The following is a 21,791-nucleotide window of genomic DNA, read 5'->3' as shown; positions in this document are numbered from 1 at the left end:
TGAGCTCCATTGTATTCTTGCAGACGTTTCACTACCCAACTAGTTAACTTCATCAGTGCTGGTGATGATGCATGATGCTAGCACTGATGATGTTATCCAGTTGGGTAATGAAACGTCTGCATAAAACACCCAAGTTTAGAGATCACCAAGGACCCTTCATTTTAATCATGAGCCACAGATATTCTCCTTTATTGGTACTGCAAATGACTTAATATTTCCCTAGCAAAGTACAGGACAATTATTACATTAGGTTCTCTTCTAACATTTTGGCCAGGCGAGTTGACTCTGTGAGCCACTCCATATTCTCTATATTTGGATCCATAAACACATGTATTTTCAATCCTCAAGGTTTTTTTTATGGAACACGTTATTTCAAATGATTAATAAAAAAAATACTTCTTTGACATAAGTTCTGTATATAACCCCAAATTAACAAGCGACGGAGGCCAAGAGGCATATGAAATTCAACCACAGAAAAATGTAGCTTAATATTTATCTCATTCTGTTATTTTACATAATCCAATGGGAAAATGCGCTCTTCCCTTCATCCATCACGTCCTTTTACCATAACTCTCTTTCTCACCGAGGAAGATCCCTCCCGGCCTCTAGCTGAAAGACCAAACTTTTCCTTCTTCCTTTCCAAACCTGACTGAGATGTTCCTTATCAGCCAATAACCCCCAGATTCTGCTGGATGAAGACTACCAACCAGAATCTAAACGTTTCCGGCCCTGTTTTCCTCTCTAACTCCTCTTTCCATGGTTTTGTGTTTTCTCTTCTGTCTCATAGTTACCTACAAGAAAACATTCATTTTACGTTCAGCTGCTGAGGCAATTCAAGTAGATTGCCGCCTTGTCTCACCAGATATACCCTGAAGATCAATGCAAGCCTTTGCGTGTAGCCAGACTCAGTTGCATGTGTGCGGGCAAGCATATAAAAATCCTGCTCCACAGCGTTCCTCAGGCAACACCGTTCGCCATTCTGAAGAAGGTGCTCTGTAAACAAAATCCTGCAACCAGAATTCTGCCTGAAAAGCCAAGAGCGCAACAAATAGATTCAGCCAACGGCCCTCACCCTGCTATTTTAGTGAAGGTATGAAATCTGAAAAACTATCCTCAAATATCTGCCCATATTCAGAATAACAGAATTGGGAGGGACTGTTCTGACCCACGCCCTTTTCCGACAAATCAAACACAATTCAAAAAGAACAGAAACCTTATAATGTTTTTATAAAATAATTAGCTGTGATAAACACAAGCCTTGCCAAACTGTGCAAGACTTGCCAAAAGATAACAGACAAGAAATAATTTGCAAAATAAGAATCTTCAAATACAAACTCAGGATACTGAAATGTCCACGAGGCTGGAGTTTCAAAACGTTTTTGCCTTCTGCAAAGAAGGCTAGTTTCACAGCTGGCTTTTATCTTCTTGAAGGAGGGGCCATTATCTTGCAGCCTTACTCCCGAGTTGCCCGTGCTGTTGTAACTGCTCTTTCCTACAAGCAGTCCTGCGCGTATGCGCACTTGGCACAGACTCCTCGGGAACCTCCTCATCACTGCTGCCAGCCCTCACAATCTCTGAAGGCAGCAGTCCACTCTCTAATGGTCCTGGCCCCTCATCTGAGTCCTTGCTCTCTTCAGCCGTCCGCACCTGCTGCCGGCTAACCACAACAGGGACCTTGGAGGTCTTCTAGTCTAACTCCCTGCTTGAGAAGACCCTCTACCATTTTGGACAAATGGCTGTCCAATCTTAAAAGTCTCCAGTGATGGAGCAGCAACAACTTCTGAAGGCAACCCATTCCACTGATTAACTGTTCTCACTGTCAGGAAATTTCTCCTTAGTTCTAGGTTGGATCTCTTCCTTGATTCATTTCCATCCATCGCTTTTGATGCTTTGGAGAATAGGTTGACTCCCTCTTTTTTATGGTAGCCCCTCAAATATTGGAACCTTCTTTCGATGCACAGATGAAGGTTGACAAAAACCTTTAGCTATAGACTGAATGGAAGAAGTGAGGTTCTCAGGCCACTTCTAACATAGCTTCCATTTCTCTCCTTTAGCAAGCTTTCCTGGTTGTGTTGGAAGGTTCAATAACTAAAGATAGCTTCTTGAAAGAATCCTGAGCTCAGGCAGCCATGCTTTTTAAAATTATCATTATTCCAATCCAATGTTTTTCAAACTTGGCAACGTTAAGATGTGTGGACTTCAACTCCTAGGATTCCCCAGCCACTGTTCCCCAGCCATACATCTCAGTTTTACTCCCTATGTAACAAGAATAGCTTCAAAACACAACATCACTTCCTCTTCTTCTACTCAGATCCAATTTACTCCATAAACTCTCTTTTGCTGGTGCTGGATTTCACTTCCACTAGCTGTCATCTAACACTGGAGACTTGGTTAGAACACTAATTGTTTCTCTCAACGCTGCGATGGTTGTGATTCAAATTTTCTGGAATTTATTACACACTATTGTTTCTCAGAGTTTCTTTTTCTTTTTTTTCCCCTTAAAATTCCCATTCTCTGGAGCTCTTGTTGATCTCTGTGGTACAGGAAACAGAATGCTGTAAAAGTCAACCAGAGGGGTGTAAAACTGGCATTGGGTGAGGAATGGATTCTATAAAACTTCAGTTGCCTTCTAATATGACCCTTCCTATGCAATAGCTACCTTCACATCCAGTAAGAGTCTCAATATTTAGCAATGTCCATTGGTTCAGCTATTTCCTTATCCTCTTTGTAAAAAGTGTCTGGCAGCTGTAACTCTTAACTTCATGGCAAATCTAACTCTGCATCCAAAGAATAATAGTTATTTTTATTTATTTATTTATTTATTTATTTAATTTATTTTATTTGGTTTGTCAATTGCTTACAAGATAATAGGTATAAGTAAGAACATAGTTATGAATACATGGATACATATAAGAAGAATAAATGAATAAAATAAGAAAATAAATAAATTAAAATAAGAAGAATAAATAAATAAAGTTAAATCTTTGTTTTACTGCACTTTATTCCTCTTTACATTTCTTTCATTGAAGTTCAGATGAAAAGCACCAAAAATGGACCACAGAGAAGATGATCTTAGACCAGGGGTGTCAAACTCAAGGAACCTTGTGCCAGCCCACAGGGTGCTTAAATCTCGCTTAGGTGGCCACCCTGGAAACAGTGAAGAACCAGCCTGTGGTGCCTCTGTCAGAGAAAATGGAACTTGGGAGGCCTGTGCCCCTCCCCCGGCCCCATTTTCAGCTGTGACGGCCTCATGCAGCCCTCTGTCAGAGAAAATGGAGCTCCATTTTTGCTGGCCGAGGAGCCCATTTTTGCTGCCAGAGCGCTCGGGCCCCAACAGGTGACCCGACACGAGTGACGTCAAGCTGGCCACGCCAACCTGGTCCCCGAGGTCAAACCCAACTCTGATGTGGCCCTCAATGAAATCGAGTTTGACACCCTTGCTTTAGACCAGTGGTGGCTAACCTTTTTGGGCTCCTGTGCCAAAAATTGTGTGTGCACTTGCACGCTCACACTTGCGTGCCAGCACCCATAAGACAAAGTGCGTCCCCCACAATCCCGTACACATGCGTGTACAATCCCCCCATGCACCCACCCACCCCCGTCGTCCCTTTACCTGCACTGCACCTCACAGCTGATTTTTAGCCGGTTTGAGGCCTTTTTCGGCCTCCCGAAGGCTTGAGGAAGGCTTTTGCAGGCTTCTACAAGCTTTTAGGCCGAAATCTAGCCCCATTTCATCACTTCCTGTTTTTCTGAATCAGTTGTGAGGTGCGCACATGCGCAGTGAGGTAAGTTTGCCTGCAGCTCGCATGCCAGCACAAATGGCTCTGCATGCCATAGGTTCGCCATCGCGGCCTTAGACTGTCCAAAGCACTGTGCAATAGATACCCTCAAACCATGACAGACAACCCTATATCCACGGTGGGACAATGCAGCCTAGAGTTCTCAGTTTGTACCACTAAGCATCTGAGACAATGCTGCCAAAATATGCAAGAAGATAGTCATGTTTATGCCCTTTTTTTCCCCTGAAACTTTCCAAGATTCCAAGTGGCTGTGGAAATCGGCAAGAGAGGGAGTGACATCACCATTCTCATTCCATTAACACGAGGACGCCATGACATATTTGTCTAGACACCTATGGCTCTAAGGCTAACCACATCTCTCATCCTTAAACCCATCCCATATGAGCCACGGTGGCGCAGTGGTGAGAGTGCAGTACTACAGGCTATTTCTGCTGGCTGCCAGCTGCCTGCAATTTGGCAGTTCGAATCCCACCAGGCTCAAGGTTGACTCCATCCTTCTGTCCTTCTGAGGTGGGTAAAATGAGGACCCAAAATTGTTGGGGGCAATATGTGGACTCTAAACCGCTTAAAGAGGGCTGTAAAGCACTGAAGTGGTATATAAGTCTAAGTGCTATTGCTAATCCTCCCCAAAAGATTGGCTCATCTATTTGAAGTCACCAGGACACATGTCTGTGATCTTGGAAGGCCAAAATGTTCCTGGTTTTTCCAAAGTGTAGCCCTTGGCTCAAAGAAGGCGTCCACCCTTAGTTTTAGACGGTAGAAAGGACCTTTATATCCAACACTTTGATAACCTTAAGGATTTTCCACTCCTCTTTGAGAATTGTTGTCGCAGAATGGTAGAAGTGGAAGGTGCCCGACCTGCCTGTAATTTCTGCAGAAAAGCACGTATAATTGGAGGAAGAGTTATAAAAGCTCTCTCTTTTGGCTCAGTCACTGGGTTTAATGAATGTTATTAAAACATTTTAAGAATGCTCTGCTGCAGTCCGTGTTATTCCCTTCAATCTTAAATCACTCCTTCGGTTTTGGACGTTCCAAGATTGCCATAAAAGTTTTCCTTGTTTGGTCACCCTGACATTTTCTAAGGTGAGACCAGCTTTTCTGGATCTTTGTTTTCAAACTCTGGGTGTACCTCATGTCCGATACCATCTCAGGATGATGTAGACATTGTTTCATACTTGCTGAGAAAGAAATACTATCTTTAATTTGGTTCCAGGTAAATGGTCTCATTGTTTTTGTCCTACAGTCATAAAAACACTGTTTTTAAGCAGGGGCTATCTAAAAACAAAACTGTTTTTGGGGGGAGGAATGGAAGAAATAAAAGGGTCTGAGGGTTGAAGAAAGAGGGTGTGACTTCTTAAATTTCTTGGAGGCTGGATGGTTTCTCAAGCCAGACATTCCCAATTCTGAAGTTAAAGGCTTTCAGTGAAGTACTGCATATAAATGATAGCCTCAAATTCTTAAAATAAAAGGAGATGTCAAAACACTGAGTCTAAAACAGCTCTTGCAGAACAAATCTGCCAAGCAAAGCTACTGCCAAGCACAGGAGGAAATCAGAAGATTTAGGCAGTTCCAGTGAGTTTAATAATTTATTATTATTATTTAAGCTCTCTAAAACATGGGTGTCAAACTCAATTTCACTGAGGGCCGCATCAGGGTTGTTTGACATTGGCAGGGCAAGGTGGGCGTGGCCATCATGATGTCACTTGTGTTGGGGGGGGCGTGCCTGTGGAGGCCTGAGTGCTCCTGAGCTCCATTTTCAGCTGCGACATTCTCCTGCAACCTTCTGCCAGCGAAAACAGAGCTCGGGAGGACCATGGGTCGGTCCTTCACTATTTCCAGGGCGGCCCCGTGGTCCAGATCTAAGCATCCCCTGGTCCAGATCCAGCCCCCAGGCCTTGAGTTTGACACCCCTGCTCTACAAGAATCTGACCAACTGGTGGTTAAGAGAAATGAGCGGGAGATAAGAGAGGCATTCAAAGTGAGCTGGACTTAGATTCCTTGTGGGCACGCAGGGACTCATGACTGATGAAGCCTTTGACCCCTCCCTCAGGCTCATCCTGGTCATTTCCTATACCTATTCTTTTATACTATTTCTAGGATCAAAAACGAATGAAAACCTGTACTAGCAACCCAATCAGTTCTTGAACAACATTTTTTTTAAAAACTGGCAGAAAGTTGGGAATTAACCCGGTTAGCAAATTAAGGTGGAAGGAATCAACCTCCTCTCTGATCTTAAACCCTGAAGAATAAAAGGAATTAAAATTAAATAGAAAAAGGAAGGCAGAAATTAAAGACTGTAGAGTGTAGTTGGAGACTGTAGTGTGTGTGTGTGTGTGTTTTGGAAACGAGTAGATTTAGAACAAGATTAATACATTCATGAAATAATTGACTAGAAAAATCCATGTTCAAACATCAGGATAATATGGAGCAAATCACCCTCATGTTTTCATTTACTTGTGAGATTCTAGAGACTGGTTACTATTGGGGATGAAGCAGTACAGATAATTACCTTATTTCATATCTATCAGAGTTCACTGCACTTTTGAAAAAAGAAATACATTTGAGATTTAAAAACAACAAAATATCTAATTAAGGTAAACCCTATCCACCTATTCATAACCATCATTTACTGGAAATGGAGTTTGTTCCAGTTTATTTCTTTATCCAACATGCTGTAAACCACCATCTTCATGCAAAATAAACCAGCTCTCCACCAGGCAGAAAACATAAGCATGCTGTGAAAATTTGCATGCACCATTTTATTTGTAAAAGGTTATATTAATTTACAAGGAAGAAAAGGCAAGGATTTTTTTTTAAGTTTATCCCAACTTTTTTCCAAGTTTAGTTCTGAAGAAAGTGGGTTGATCAATATTAATTTAATAACCAGGGGTGGGCTGCTGGGGGTTTGCAGGGGTTCAGGAGATTCTGTGCAGTTCAGAGAACCCCAAATCCCACTCCTGTCTGGCCCTGCCACCCCTCCTCTCCCCTCCCAGGAATCCCCACGCAGCCTGTTTTGGATGCAGGTAAATGCAGGGAGCGCGCGGAGGCTCGGGGGAAATTGGCCTCTCGGAAGTTTGGGAAGGCTGGAAATGGGCCCGTTTCCAGCTTCCAGAGAGCCTCCGGAGCCCGGGGAGGCCGTTTTTGCCCTCCCGGAAGCTCAAGGAAAGCCTCCGGAGCCAGGGGAGGGCAAAAACGCCCCCCCCACCCGTGGTGCAGGAGACTGACTAGGCCCCGCCCACTATGGCCCCGTCCACCCAGCAACCAAGCAGAGAACCTTTGCTAAAAATTTTGAAGCCCACCCGTGAATAACCCTGCTTTTAGGAAGGAAAATAAAACATGCATACGGAACGCCAGCCAAATGCAAAGAAGAAGCAACCCAAAATTCAAGATGGCAAGCTGCCATGTCCAATCAAAGCCCCCCTCCCCCCCCCTTTGTATGTGGACCCTCTTTCCATGCAGAATTAAGCTTCGGTCTATTTCTTTCAATATGAAAAAGGTTAAACATCAGGCACCAAGTTCAGTGGAACTTCAGAGGTCTACCCGCAAAACATTCTTAAAAGCTTTTTAAACACACACCCAGTAACCAATAACCCAAACAAACATTATTCCTTTCTTGTTGAAACACTGCACTTCTAAATTATTTCTAGGAATAGCAAAAGGAGCAGAGAAACCAAAAGATAATCCAAAGAGACCAATATTATTTCTTTTCTCAATTAATCAGTAATTTATAAACAAAGGGAAATCTGAAAAGTTGGAATTGGGCAAGCTGGTTCATCAATCTATATATAACCTTTAAGGAGGCATGCAAACTATTTAGTAAGACTCACCCTGCTGGATTCAAATAACCACACATTGCACAATGCAAAAATGCAATTAAATTATTTCAATACAGAGGCAGGTCACCAACCGTATCTAGGCAGAGATTTCCAATTGGTGATGGAGACATCCCAGCCCACAGAACCCAGCATAGCTACAAAAAAGTAACTTTATGGTGCCCAACTGTGATTATAATGCAAAACCTAAAATATCAGCATATAGTCATTGTCTCCTATGGCATCACCAGGAAATCTTTCCGCCAATAAACAGCAGAAGTGAAGACCTGCACGCTATGAATAGTAACACTGTTAAAAACGAGGACGAGAGATAGACTGTCCGTTTACATCATAAAAAAAATCACATCACCAGATGACATGGTTTGAAAGCTGTGTCCAGTTCTGGTCACCATGCTACAAAAAGTGTCTCTGGAAAGTGTGCAGAGAAGAGCAACGAATATGACAAAGGCTAAACTGTATGATGAATATTTGAGGGTGCTATTTGTCAAACATGTTTTTGGTTACAGATATAATTAGAAACATGATTATGGGTACATGAAATGGGTATGGATAAAAGGGGACATTAGGACAGGGATGGTTGGTGCTCTTATGCATGCCTCCTACAGACCTCTTAGGAATGGGGTGAGGTCAACAGTAGACAGTTTAAGGTTAAAATTTTGGGGGTGTGGAGAAGAGACCAGAGTAGGTAATTAAAGGATCCCCCACCCCTCCCACTCCCCCCCAACCCCCCAACTTTTGGGACGCCCCCCCCCACAACCCCAACCCCCCCCCCCCCCCCTTTGTGCAAACTAAAAACACCCCCCCCCCCCCCCCCCCCCCCCCCCCACCCCCCCCCCCAAAAAAAACCCCCCCCCCCCAACCCCCCCCAACCAACCCCCCCCCCCCCCCCCCCCCCCCCCCCCCCCCCCTAGGTAGTGCATTCCAGGCATTGACCACTCTGTTGCTGAAGTTGTATTTCCTGCAATCGAATTTGGTGCAGTTTACCTTAAGTTTGTATCTATAGTGTGCTTGTGTATTGTTGTGGTTGAAGCTGAAGTAGTCATTGACAGCTAGGACATCATAGCAGATAATTTTATGTGATACACTTAGATCAGACCGAAGGCAGCGTAGTTCTAAGTTGTCTAAGCTCAAAATTTCGAGTCTGGTAGTATAAAGTATTCTGTTGTGAGCAGAAGAGTGGAGGGCTCTTCTTGTGAAATATCTCTGGACTTTCCCAATTGTATTAATGTAATTGGTCTAGTAAATGTTTGTATGCTCTAGTTGAAGGGTCTTCAAACTTGACAGCTTTAAGACTTGTGGATTTCAACTCCCAGAATTTCTGAGCTAACATGTCTGGAGGAGGAATTCTGGAAGTTGAAGTCCTCAAGTCTTAAAGCTGTCAAGTTTGAAGACCACTGCTCTAGTTAGTAGTGCAATATTACCAGAGAAGAAGCTATGCAAGTTTAAGTTAGTAACAACTCCTAATCACTTTTTGGCAATGTTGTTATAATGGGCTCTGGATCATTAGAGATGAGTACTCCAAGATCCTTGACAGAGCGAGGGTCGTCTACAAGGTTGTGTCCATCCAGCTTGTATTTTATGTTCTGATATTTTTCCCCCAATGTGTAAGACAGAGCATTTGTTGGTTGAGATGTATGTATGTGTAACCTATCAAAGAGAAAGATTAAGGAAGACAAGACTGAACTGTCTTCCATTATTTAAGGGGCTATCACATAAGAGGAGATGGACTTATTCTCCAAAACATCAAACAAGGGACAGACATGAAGTAATGGGTGAAGTTTCTTAAAGGGAGATCCTGCCTAAAAGTAAGGAGAAATTTCCTGACCGTGAGAACAATTAATCCATGGCATAGCTTGCCTCCCAGAGTTGTTGACGCTCCATCCTTGGAGGTTTTCAAAGATAGATTGGACCAGAGGTCCCCAAACTTGGCAACATTAAGACAGGGACTTCAACTCCCAGAATTCTCCAGCCAGCTATTCTGGGAGTTGAAGTCCCCAAGTCTTAAAGTTGCCAAGTTTGGGGACCCCTGGATTGGACAATCATTTGACTGGGACAGTATAAGGCAGGGGTGTCAAACACAAGGCCCCCAGGCTGGAGCTGGCCCACGATGTAGTTGGATCTGGCCTGCAGAGCTGTCCTGAAAAATGTAAGGGGCCAGCCCATGTTGCTTCGGCCTGGTCTACTCAGTGTGAAGAGGAAACATTGGGCCAGCGTGGCTTGTGCCCAGTCTACCTAATGCAAAGAGGGAACATGCCAGCAGTTGGGGAGTGGCATCAAGCTGGCCATGACCACCCAGCTGGCCACACCCACCCAGTCGACCACACACACACACACATACACACACACACACCAGAGGTCGAACCACAGCCCTCATGTGGCCCTCAATGAAATTTACTTTGACACCCCTAGTATAACGTCTCCTGCCTTGAGCAGTAGAAGCTCTCCAAGAGGTCCTTTTGATTCTATGTTCTAAAGCAGAGGTCTTTCAAACTTGACAGCTTTCAGACTTGTGGATTTCAACTCCCAGAATTCCTCCTCCAGTCAGATTAGCTCGGGAATTCTGGGAGTTGAAGTCTACAAGTCTAAAAGCTGTCAAGTTTGAAGACCCTTGTTCTCCCCTTTCCTGGAAAAAAGAACAGTGTATGTTGAACGTTGTCCAACAAACAACTAATTTATCAGCAGTGCAGCACTGCTAAACTCACGTACAGCAGAGGTGGTATTCAGCAGGTTCTGACCAGTTCTGGAGAACCGGTAGCGGAAATTTTAAGTAGTTTGGAGAACTGGCAAATCCCGCCTCTGACTGGCTCCGCCCCCATCTCTTTTCTGCCTCCCATTGAGTCCCAGTTGATCGGCTGGGTCTTCCTTGGTTGCCCTGCACAGGAGAACGGAGCTGGAGGGCAGGGTAGTGGGGTGGGGAGGGAATGGGGATTTTACAGTATCCTTCCCCTGCCATGCTCACCAAGCCACACCCACCAAGCCATGCCACGCCCACCAAGCCACGCCCACAGAACCAGTAGTAAAAAACATTGAATCCCACCACTGACGTACAGGTAGTCCTCAACTTACAAGTTCATTTAATGACTGATCAAAGTTGCAATGGCACTGAAAAACGTGACTTATGACCGTTTTTCAACCTTTGTAGCATCCCCATGTGATCAAAATCCAGACGCTCGGCAACTGGTTCACACTTATGACCGTTGCCATGTCCCAAGGTCACGCGATCTCCTTTTGCGACCTTCTGACAAACAAAGTCCATGGGGAAGCCAGATTCACATAACAACCAGATTACTAACTTGTCAACTGCAATGATTCACTTAACAACGGCAGCAGGAAAGGTCGTACAATGGGGCAAAGCTTACCTAACAAATGTTTCACTTAACAACAGGAGCTCTATAGTGGTCATAAGTCAAGGACTAGCTGTAGATTTTTTCCTTCCTATCCTGGATGATACCATTTTCCTTTTTTTTTTTTTTTTGGCCTTCCCATGAATGCAGACATCAGCTTGAGCATATTTCAAGGGTTTTTTTTCTGTTATTTTTAGAAAACACAAATACAAGCGAGCCAAGTTGGGGTTCTGCATTTGTGTGTCTGTCTGTCCGTTGCTGGTTTTAAGTGGGATAAATAAAAACAAGATGTTCACTTAAGTTTTTCTGAACTTTTTTCCGCTCTTATTTAGACATGTTGCTAAAGCTTCTAGAAATGTTACTTCAGCTCAGCTAGTATTTCCTTTGGAAAATTCTTCACAAAAATTATTAATGATGGAAACGAAAGCCTGATGTGGAATAAAGCTATGCAAACAGCATCTTCTATGCAAAGTAAGCTTAAAATGTGCCATTATACTGGATTCCGAACTTGGCAATGAGAGATTTAAAAAAAAAAAAGAAGTATAGGCAGAATCCAAATAACTTCACAGCTGGTTTCATATATCCAAGGAGGCTTTGGACCACACGTTTATTAACATGAACTTATTTCCCATCTCACAGAACAATTTACTTTCAAGGGATTATGAAAAGAGGCCTTACTATTTATATGTTGCTATAAGACATTCTCCATCCTAATCGCTCATACATACCTCGAGAGTTTCTGGTTCTGTCTTAGCTGACATACAGCAAGATTTCTTCCACATAAAATTTGCTTTGCCATCATTTTTAAAAGAGAAACAGGAGTGCAGAAACATGCTGCAGGCTAGTCTCAAGGGTGGTTTTTTCAAGAGGCAACTGGACTTTCGTGTTTTTCTTTGAAGGCGTTTCACTTCTCATCCAAGAAACTGCTTCAGCTCTGCCTGGATGGTGGGGAATGGAAGGATTTATATTCCTTGCAGGCAGCTGGTCCAAGAAGTCTCCACACCCATTTGTATGACCCTGAGGACACAGATAAGCCTCCAAGTGGCCTCAATGACACTCTAAAAGGATGCAAATGACTATTGTGCTTTGCTGGCAGCCAGTGCAGAATTGGACAGTGGGGAAGAATGAGGACCAGTCCGGGAGTCTGGGGAGGACTCATGCATCTGATACAGAGATGGGGCCAGGACCATCTGGGAGTGGGGTGCTGCCTCCGGAGCCTCCGTAGTCTGGCAGCAGCAAGGCAGAGGAACAAGGGGAGCCTGTTCCCAGTGCACATGTGCGCAGAGCTACTAGAAGACAAGAGCAGCTGAGACAAAAGGGGCGACTCAGGAGTAACACTTTGAAGTGATTGCCCCTCCCCTAAGGTATAAAGGAGGTCAAAGGTAGGGAAACCTTTGCAGGAAGCAAAGTTGTTCGCTCTGTTCGGATTAAACCTTGAAACTCTGTGTGGACTTTGTACTTCAGTTTGTTTTTTACAGTTAAATTGGCATTTCAGTTGTTGACAGCAATTCAAATGAGAGAAAGGTGGGTGCTTATCTCAAGGAACTATTTGGGACTCATTACAGTCTGGGAATGAACATAATTCCCAGTGTTGGAATAAAACAAGAGTTGTTTAGACTAAGTGTGTGCTTAATTATGGTCTCAGGAAGCCTTAGTCAGAACAATGACCAGCTGTCTGCAAGCAATATAAATCCTTCCATTTCCCCACCATCCAGTCAAAGCTGAAGAAGCTTCTTGGATGAGAAGTGAAACGTCTTCAAAGAAAAAAAACCAGAAAGTCCAGTTGCCTCCTGAAAAAGCACCTTTGGGACAGCTATGACCTGGATGACTGAGAATCTCCATAGACATTTAGCTATGCTGTAGATTAGCACTTGGTACAGTAGCCAGGAAGGCCTTGGAAAAGATCTTCAAATAGATTGAAATATATTGGCAGCAATTTAGGATTTGTTAGCACGGTAAGGTGAGAACTGCATCAGTGTAATGCAAGGTAGCAAAAAAAAAAACCAGGAATGTGGTAGAGCCTTTTTCCGACTAACCAATTTTATTAAAAGGCAGATGCTTTCATGAGCTGAAGTTCTCAAGCAGAAGATTATTTTCTGGGTGTTGAGTGCTGGGGAAATCAGGAGATTCAGGCAGTTTAAATGAGTGGGAGTTAAGAAAGAATTCAAGATGGGATGGACTTAGATTTCATGGGCACACAGGGACTCATAGCTGATGACTGGATTATTGCATACTCTTTAATAAGTTGGTACGGTGCACATGATAATAAAGTAGAAGGACTAAATAGGAGTATAAAGAGGGCAGAATGTTCTGTACTGTTTCAGCTATCTTTGCACAGATACAATGAACATACATTTCACTGACAAAGAGATACAATATTAAACAGATGTCTGCAGAAATAACCATCAGGATTCCAACACCAGCCTTAAAATTTAGGTGTGGAAAATTTAGGTAACACCACTGTGCCAGCTGCCTGGCATTAAAGATCACAGCAGTACAAAAGGAGGCATGGAATTGTAAAGCTGAAAGGGCTCTGGGATGCTCCTTTAAGCCTCAGCATTTTGGATCACTGATTCCACTGTCATGTCCTTCTTATTGTTAGGATTTTCCCTCCTAATATTCCTGGAATCCATTATTCTACTAGGCGTTCTGTGATCTGTGTTCAAATAAATACAAGTTTATTCTATGCTACTTCTAAACAAGAATAGGAATTACTAATGGTCAAGACAAATTGCTAAGAGTCAGTGGAATTCATGGAAAGCTTTGATCTCTTGTGGGTACAGAGGGATTCCAAACTAATGACATGTTTGACGCCTCTCTCCAGGCTCAGTATGGTCATTTCCTACAGTATGGTTAGATAGCAGTTTGGTCCTTTGCAATCCTTCTGAGATTAGAGCACTGTGGCAGCTTGAAGATGGGTAGACTTCAACTCCCAGAATTCCCCAGGCAGCATGGCTAGCTGAAGTATTCTGGGAGTGGAAGTCCACTCATCTTGAAGTTGCCTCAGTTGAGAAACAATGGATTAGAGAAAAGGCAGAGGCCAAGCAGTATGACTCATGCTCTGATGTCACTTCAGCTCAAATCCCAGATGACCAATCATGCAGATATTATCCAGTGTGATTCCTCGCAGGCTGCAAGCCAAGGGATGAAGTAGCAATTTCCCAACATTACTTTCAGTGATTTAGTCCTTAGGAATCAACACCGCCAGCGCAAAAGGGATACCATGGTCCACGATACTAAAATGCCGCTGGAAATTTTCCAGGGTTGCTATCTTCTTTTTTCTGCCCCATTCTCCACAAGTATGACTCCAGCAGTTAAAAGCCAGACGGCGTAGACTCCAACAATTAAGTTTGCCCTGGTCAGTGACTATAATAAAAGGCTGCACTAAATAGTTAGTTTGGTTTCCCAGATTCCTGGTGTTCGAGTGACCGCATGTTCCACATCCTTGCCCAATTTTTTTTTACACCCAGAATTGAAAGGGGGGGGGGGAGACAGATTGCCCCAGGATTCTAACCAATTCCACCATCTTGGTTGCAGGAGAAAAAAAAGTGTTTGGTTGCAGGAGAAAAGGTGCTTTTTCCAAAAGGCAACTGGGCTTTCATGGGAGGTTTTTTTTCCCCCCAAGAAACATTTCACTTCTCATCCCAGAAGCGTCTTTATTTCTAACTGGGTTCTCACTGGATTAGAACTGAGGAAGCTTCTTGGATGAGAAGTGAAACATTTTCAAAGAAAAACCAAGAAAATCAGTTGCCTTTTGGGGGGGAAAAAATCTCTGAATCAGAATCAGAATACAGCTGGAAGGGAGCTTGGCGGTCTTTTATCTAGACCATCCCCCTGCCCAAGCAGAAGACCCCCCCCCCCCTATACCATTTCAGACAAGTGACTGTCCAGCCTCTTCTTAAAAACCTCCAGTGATGAAGCACCCACAACTTCTGAGGGCAAAGCTGTTCCACTGGTTGATTATTCTCACTGTTAGGAAGTTTCTCCTTAATTTGAGGTTGCTTCTCTCCTTGATTAGTTTCCACCCATTGTTTCTTGTCTTGCCCTCTGGTGCTTTGGAAAATAAGTTGATCCCCTTCTCTTTGTGGCAGCCTGTTGTGGTCCGCCAGCAGCCTGCGGAGACGGCAGCAGAATCAGACAGTGGGGAAGAACAGGGACCAGTCTGGGAGTCTGGGGAGGACTCGGACGAGGGTCCTGCGTCCGATACAGAGATGGGGCTAGCGCCATCTGGGAGTTATGTGCTGACTCCGGAGCCTCCAGAATCTGACAGCAGTGAGGCAGAGGAACAAGGGGAGCCTGTTCCCAGTGCGTGCATGCGCAGAGCTGCCAGAAGGCAAGAACAGTTAAGACAAAAGGGGCGACTTGGGAGTAAGGCTTGGAGGTGATTGCCCCTCTCTGTCTGTCTTATACCTTTATAAGGTATAAAGGAAGTGCAAAGGGACAGGAGCCTTTGCAGGAAGCAACGTTGTTCACTCTGGTCGGTTTGGAACCTGAAAGCTCCATGGTGAATTTTGTGCTCCGTTTGGTTTTGAAAGATTAATTGGTACTTTAGTCGTTGGCAGCACTTCAAGTAAGATAAAGGTGTGTTGTTATCAGACTTCTCCCAAAGAACTTTGGCAGACTTCCATGGGATTATTTATAACTGGTTGAGACTCATTACGGGCTGTGAATGATGATAATTCACAGCCGTTGAACTAAAATAAAAGGGTTTTGGATTTAACGTGTGTTTGTCAGTGTCTCAGGAAGCCTTGGTCAGAACACAGCCTCTTAAATACTGGAGTACTGCTATCCCCCTTATCTTTGGGGTAACCATGACCTGGATGATTGAGAATCCTTACAGACAACCAGAAAAAGTCTTCTTTTTCTGAAGATTGAAGTAACAGATGGTTCCAGGTATATCGTCATCATTTCCTGGAAAGGGACTTCCTTTTCCATTATTCAGAGCAGAAAAGCCATCTGCTTGATATCCCCCAACAAATTCTTTTAAACTTACATTTTTTAACCATCTCCCTACAAAAACAGCTTTAAGGAAGTGGCTACAAAAAACAAACAAACAAACAATTTCTAGTTTGCCCCTTGCAAGCGAGAAATCTCTCCTACAATCAGAAATGGATTTAGAAACCAATTCCAAACCCTGGAAAAGAATATGGACTGTTACCTTGAATTCTTCCACAATAATAGACAGCGCCTCGTGTCCAGCTTTTCTTAAATCTTCCAACTCAAGTTTATGCTTCTCCTGGAAACAAATGATATAAAAGACAAAAGTGAAGGAAACGTGATGAATATGTTACTAAATCTGGACAGGCATCATAGATTTCTATCATTGTTACCAAGGCTTTCTCTTCCTCTAGTTCCAGAGTTTTAATTCTAAGACAATAATGTAAGAGACAACAGATTTTGTTGGATCTCGCTAAGGAAATATTGGCCTAAATGTATTTTGTAGTCTGATTATGAGTTCTCTTTCATGCCAGCTAAGACTTAGTGAAAAGCAACGTGAACCAAGGAGGAAAAATTGCTCATTGGATACCCAGCCTTGCCCGCAGTTAGCAAAAAGGACAGCTTGTTCCCAAAGTGATTTGAATCGTTCAGCTTCTATGAAACAAGGGCCATGCCAGAACATCACTAAAACCCTGTTACACACAGAAAAGCTTCCCACACAGGCAACCATAGGAAGATTTGGTTTCAAGGCATGAAAAGACAGTTTGGTCTAGTGGTTAAGGTACCAGGCCAGCAAGTAGGAGACTATGAGTTCAAGTCCTACCTTAGCCATTAAAAAAAAACCAGCTGGATGACTTTGGACCTCTCCCTCAGCCCAGCCCACCCCACAGGGTGGTTCTTGTGAGGAAAACAGGAAGAGGAAAGTGTGCTGGATGTGTTCATCGCCTTGAGTATTTGTAAATAATGGCAGGATACAAACAAACAAATAAAACAAAGAAATAATAAATAAACAAAAGATGGCAACTTGGCTTAGAAGAGTTATTGAATAAAAGCATTTAATTAATTAATTAGTATCCCACCTTTATTATTTTTATTTTAAAAAACCCTCAAGGTGGCTAAAATGACATTGAAGTCCAAAATGAAAGACTTATTCCAAATTAGGAAACGTCATCAGTGCTAGCTAGGTAACATCATCGGTGCACTAGCACTGATAACGTTACCTAGTTTGGTAATGAAATGCCTAAGAAAGCCACCAAGCATAGAGGGCATCAGGGATCCCACACTCAGTGTGTCCCTAGTGTGACAAGACAGAGCATTTTATAGCTTGGAAGCTTATGATCTTTTATTTAATCTTACATACGGATAGGTAGATAGGAAGGTGGGGAGGGAGGGAGATGATGGATGGATGATAGATAGATAGATAGATAGATAGATAGATAGATAGATAGATAGATAGATAGATAGATAGAATAAGATATAGATGGGATAGGGAGAAGGAGAAGGAGAGGGAGGGAGGGAGGGAGGGAAGGAGAGAGGCTGAGACTGAGACAAAGATAGATAGAGATAGATAGATAGATAGATAGATAGATAGATAGATAGATAGATAGATAGACAGACAGACAGACAGACAGACAGATAGACTGACAGACAGACAGATAGATAGAATAAGATATAGATGGGATAGGGATAGGGAGAAGGAGAGGGAGGGAGGGAGGGAGGGAGGGAGGGAGGGAAGGAGAGAGGCTGAGACTGAGACAAAGATAGGTAGAGATAGATAGATAGATAGATAGATAGATAGATAGATAGATAGATAGATAGATAGATAGATAGATAGATAGAATAAGATATAGATGGGATAGGGAGAGGGAGAAGGAGAGGGAGAGGGAGGGAGGGAGGGAGGAGGAAGGAGAGAGCTGAGACTGAGACAGACAGACAGACAGACAGACAGACAGACAGACAGACAGACAGAGACAGAGATAGCTAGAGCTAGAGATGGATGGATGGATGTACAGATAGACAGAAACAGAGATAGGGATAGGTAGAGAGAGAGAGAGAGAGAGATAGGTAGAGATAGGGATAGAGATGAATAGATATATCTCCCATGCCTTTCATATTACTATATGGGTACAGTATAGATCTGCCTTTATTACTGTATTCCCTCTGTCTTATACTTGGTCTACAATCATAATAAAAATCAGGATTTCCAGGCATTTTTCAGGAAAAATAAATCCCTGTTCTGTTGAATTTGTCCAGGATTCTGAAAGACCTATCTCATACGGGTCTCATTTCCTGATTCTGGTTCTGAATCTTTGGTTCGATATGCAGGATTTGCTTGTTCTCGCGACCCAAACCACATCTTCACCAGGCTTAAACACTGGACACTCAAAAGTCGTAGATGAAGGACATGAAGTTTGATTACAACAATGAGCAACTGCACAAGAATGAGCTCAGTTTATAGGACAACTTCCCAACAGAAGTCTTACTGTCTGCAATTTGGGGGGAAAAATAAGTCATCAGAGCTGGCTCCACCTTTCCTTAGATTAACACGGTGTGGCATAGTTCTGTTTATCAAGGAAGGAAAACTTTCCTGAAATGTGTTGAGTGAATCATAATTAAAATGGCCATGGGGGGAATGGGGAGGGATTTACAGCATCTGACAGCTGCAGTCTTGTAAAATATTTGCTAAGGTTAGAATAAGGAAATATCCATCCCGAAGCTGGGTTGTTTGCATTATTAGAGATAACATATGAGCTTCAGCAAACTTCCAAAGGCTGAGGTGATAATGAAATAATAAGCTGTCATGAGAAGTCTTAAAAATAAAAGTACTAAAGTTTAAGAGAAAACACTTTATTCGAAAATTCTCATGATGACAATGTTTGCTGTCTAAAGAGAAAGGTACAACGCTGGATAAAAGTCCCAAATGCAGTCTGAATATCTGGCTGATGGTGCAAAAAACTAATAATAATATCTCTCTGACATCACCTGAGGGCAGGATGAGAAGCAATGGATGCAAACTAATCAAGGAGAGAAGCAACCTGGAACTAAGGAGGAATTTCCTGAGAGTGAGAACAATTAACCAGTGGAATAACTTGCCTTCAGAAGTTGTAAATGCTCCAACACTGGAAATTTTTAAGAAGAGATTGGACAACCATTTGTCTGAAATGGTGTAGGGTTTCTTTCCTAAGCAGGGAGTTGGACTAGAAGACCTTCCAACTATTCTATTCTATTCTATTCTATTCTATTCTATTCTATTCTATTCTATTCTATTCTATTCTATTCTACTCCATTCCATTCCATTCCATTCCATTCTCTCCTCTTCTCTTCCCTTCCCTCCCCTTCCCTTCCCTTCCCTTCCCCTCCCCTCCCCTCCACTCCACTCTACTCTACTCACCTTCAACAAGCTGTAAAACTTTCATTGGTCCAAGAGCTGAAATTCCTTGTACTCACTTTCTAGTGGCCAAAAGTGTCATTAGGCTACAAACTAAACTAAAGTTTATGAAATTAATCCAATTTATTCTTTTGGCTCCTCCGCCTCATAAACCCTTTGCACGTGCATACAACTCTCCCACACACACAAAATGCACATATAATATTTCACGTAACAACATGAGATGCATGCACCCAAAAGACTTTTTAAAAGCCCCAAATAATCTCAGCTGCAGGTTGTTTTTTTTAAAAAAAAATCTTACTTGAAGTGGGACAGCACATAAAAATAATTAACCCCGTCCCTATTTAATTTCTACAACCCGCAAATGGCTTGCCCAAGCTGCAGTTGAATTTGAAATAAAATTTCCATCTGCTGTGATGACATTGGGAAGACAAAATTTGACCCATTTTGTAGGTTCAGCTCATATTGAGAAACTCTATCAACTACCACCCCTATATGACCTGCAGACTTCCATTCCCAGAATTCCTGAGTCAGCAGGCTCATTGAAGAATTCTGGGAGTTGAAGTCTGCAGGTTGTGAAGGGGCCATATTTGTTCACTCCTGATCTAACAATTCAACTCTTGTTCATTCATACTCTTCAAATCTTCAGAAATGCTCACTGAAGAATCTTTTTGGGAAAATACAATGAGATAACAAAGAATTTCTTCCATGGGTTTTTCCCCCTGTTCTTAAACAGCCTCTTATTGAAATCCTATCTGAGAACCTAAAAAAGTAACACAGAATGGCTGATAATGCCAAATTCAACACTATCAACAATAATTAGCATAATTAAATATTTCAGTATTCATCCATGCCCACTCCAGAATGGCCTGAACAACGTTCTCTAGTTGATGCGTAACTAGATCTATGCGATGTTTAAACATCATTACACCAAGTATCAACATACAAAGGTTGCTTTCAAAGAAATTGGCCTACCTAGCAGTGAAACTGTTTTTACAAAGCGACTCAGCACTGGCTTGAAAAAATATACTTTCTGCTGAGCAAGAAATCTTGGAAATGATTGTTTAACACAGCAATTTGCTGGAAGGAATTACAATCAATTATATGTGACGCATAAGGCCAACTCAAGACTATTGTACAAATGCCGCATGCTTCAAATTTAAGGAGAACTAAGTGTGATTTAAATCACTGCAAAGTCAGTGTGTTCTAGATGTGAACATGGAGGTTGGCAACAGGGCCTTGTCAGATACACATGTGCATGCCAGGACTCAATAGACAGACATAAACCTACTTCTTCTACTGGGAGAGAGAGTGAAGTTTCATCAAAGATATAGCAATTTCCTCTCTCTTCCATGACACAAACATGGAAGCAAACTCTTTCCTTGTGGTAATCATTATTTTTTGTTATCCATCAGGAAGAAATACCCACTACTAGTAATTCTATGTAGTTGCACACACATAAAGGAAAATATTTGTAGCTCAGGCTTCAGGTGAGAAGTCATTGATACTCTATGAACTTGGCTGTTTTCCTGCAGGCATTACATTATCAAACTAGGTAACATCATCAGTGCAAGACCGTAGTGATCAGTGCTAGGCGGTGCTAGCTCTGATGATGTTACCTAGTTTCGTGTCTAGGCAGATTCTCAATCATCCAGTCCATGGTCGTCCCAAAAGTGCTTTTTCAAAAGGCAACTGGACTTTCTTTGCTTTTCCTTGAAGATGTTTCGCTTCTCATCCAAGAAGCTTCTTCAGTTCTGAACAAATTGAAAAAGCTTCTTGGATGAGGAGTGAAACACCTTCAAGGAAAAAAGAAGAAAGTCCAATTGCCTTTGGATAATAGTAATAGCACTTAGATTCATATACTGCTTCACCTCTCTAAGTGGTTTACAGAGTCAGCCTATTGCCCCCCCCCCCAACAATCGGGGTCCTCATTTTACCCACCTCGGAAGGATGGAAGGCTGAGTCAACCTTCAGCCTGGTGAGATTCAATCTACCAAATTGTAGGCAGCCGGAAGTCAGCAGAAGTCGCCTGCAATACTGCACTCTAACCACTGCAGCACTGTGGGCTTACCTAGGTTGAGTAATGAAACATCTGCAAGGAAACAAGCAAGCTCAGAGCACACCAAGAACACCTCATCTCTATCTATCTATCTATCTATCTATCTATCTATCTATCTATCTATCTATCTATCTATCTATCTATCTATCTATCTATCTATCTATCTAAAAGCGAAAGACCACTCATGCATCATCACAAAATCTCCAGAACCGTAAAGCCAACAAACTTGAAATTTGGCACGTATGTTCTTCTCGGCTTCTAGGTGCTCACTAAGAAAGGATTTTTGAAATGACCATCAGAGCATTAGTATTTCCTATATTATTATTATTAACATGCTCTGATGCTAAGGAGTTCTATTCCCCTTCCCCACCTGAAAAGAAATCTCTTCCAAATGCAAAACACAAGCAGAGGAGAGGAGTTTCAGTTTCA

At 42.6% G+C, this 21,791-nt stretch overlaps 1 protein-coding gene across 4 annotated transcripts in view; it reads right to left on the bottom strand.

Annotated features, from left to right (window-relative positions):
• The window catches only part of CCDC91 (coiled-coil domain containing 91), a 118,043-nt gene that overhangs the window by 58,838 nt on the left and 37,414 nt on the right, over positions 1-21,791 (bottom strand). For all 4 annotated transcript variants that reach the window (XM_087969541.1, XM_026679277.2, XM_087969543.1 and 1 more), the window contains one exon: positions 16,136-16,213. In XM_087969541.1, coding sequence (XP_087825667.1) covers positions 16,136-16,213 — 78 coding nt within the window. The remainder of the gene's footprint in view (positions 1-16,135; positions 16,214-21,791) is intronic.

This window comes from Notechis scutatus, chromosome 6 (genome assembly GCF_049901735.1).
Source record: "Notechis scutatus isolate UNSWTSFEM ecotype Mainland chromosome 6, rNotScu1.2, whole genome shotgun sequence".
In the NCBI taxonomy this organism is placed as follows: domain Eukaryota; kingdom Metazoa; phylum Chordata; class Lepidosauria; order Squamata; family Elapidae; genus Notechis; species Notechis scutatus.
This window is presented reverse-complemented; position numbering and strand designations above follow the sequence as displayed.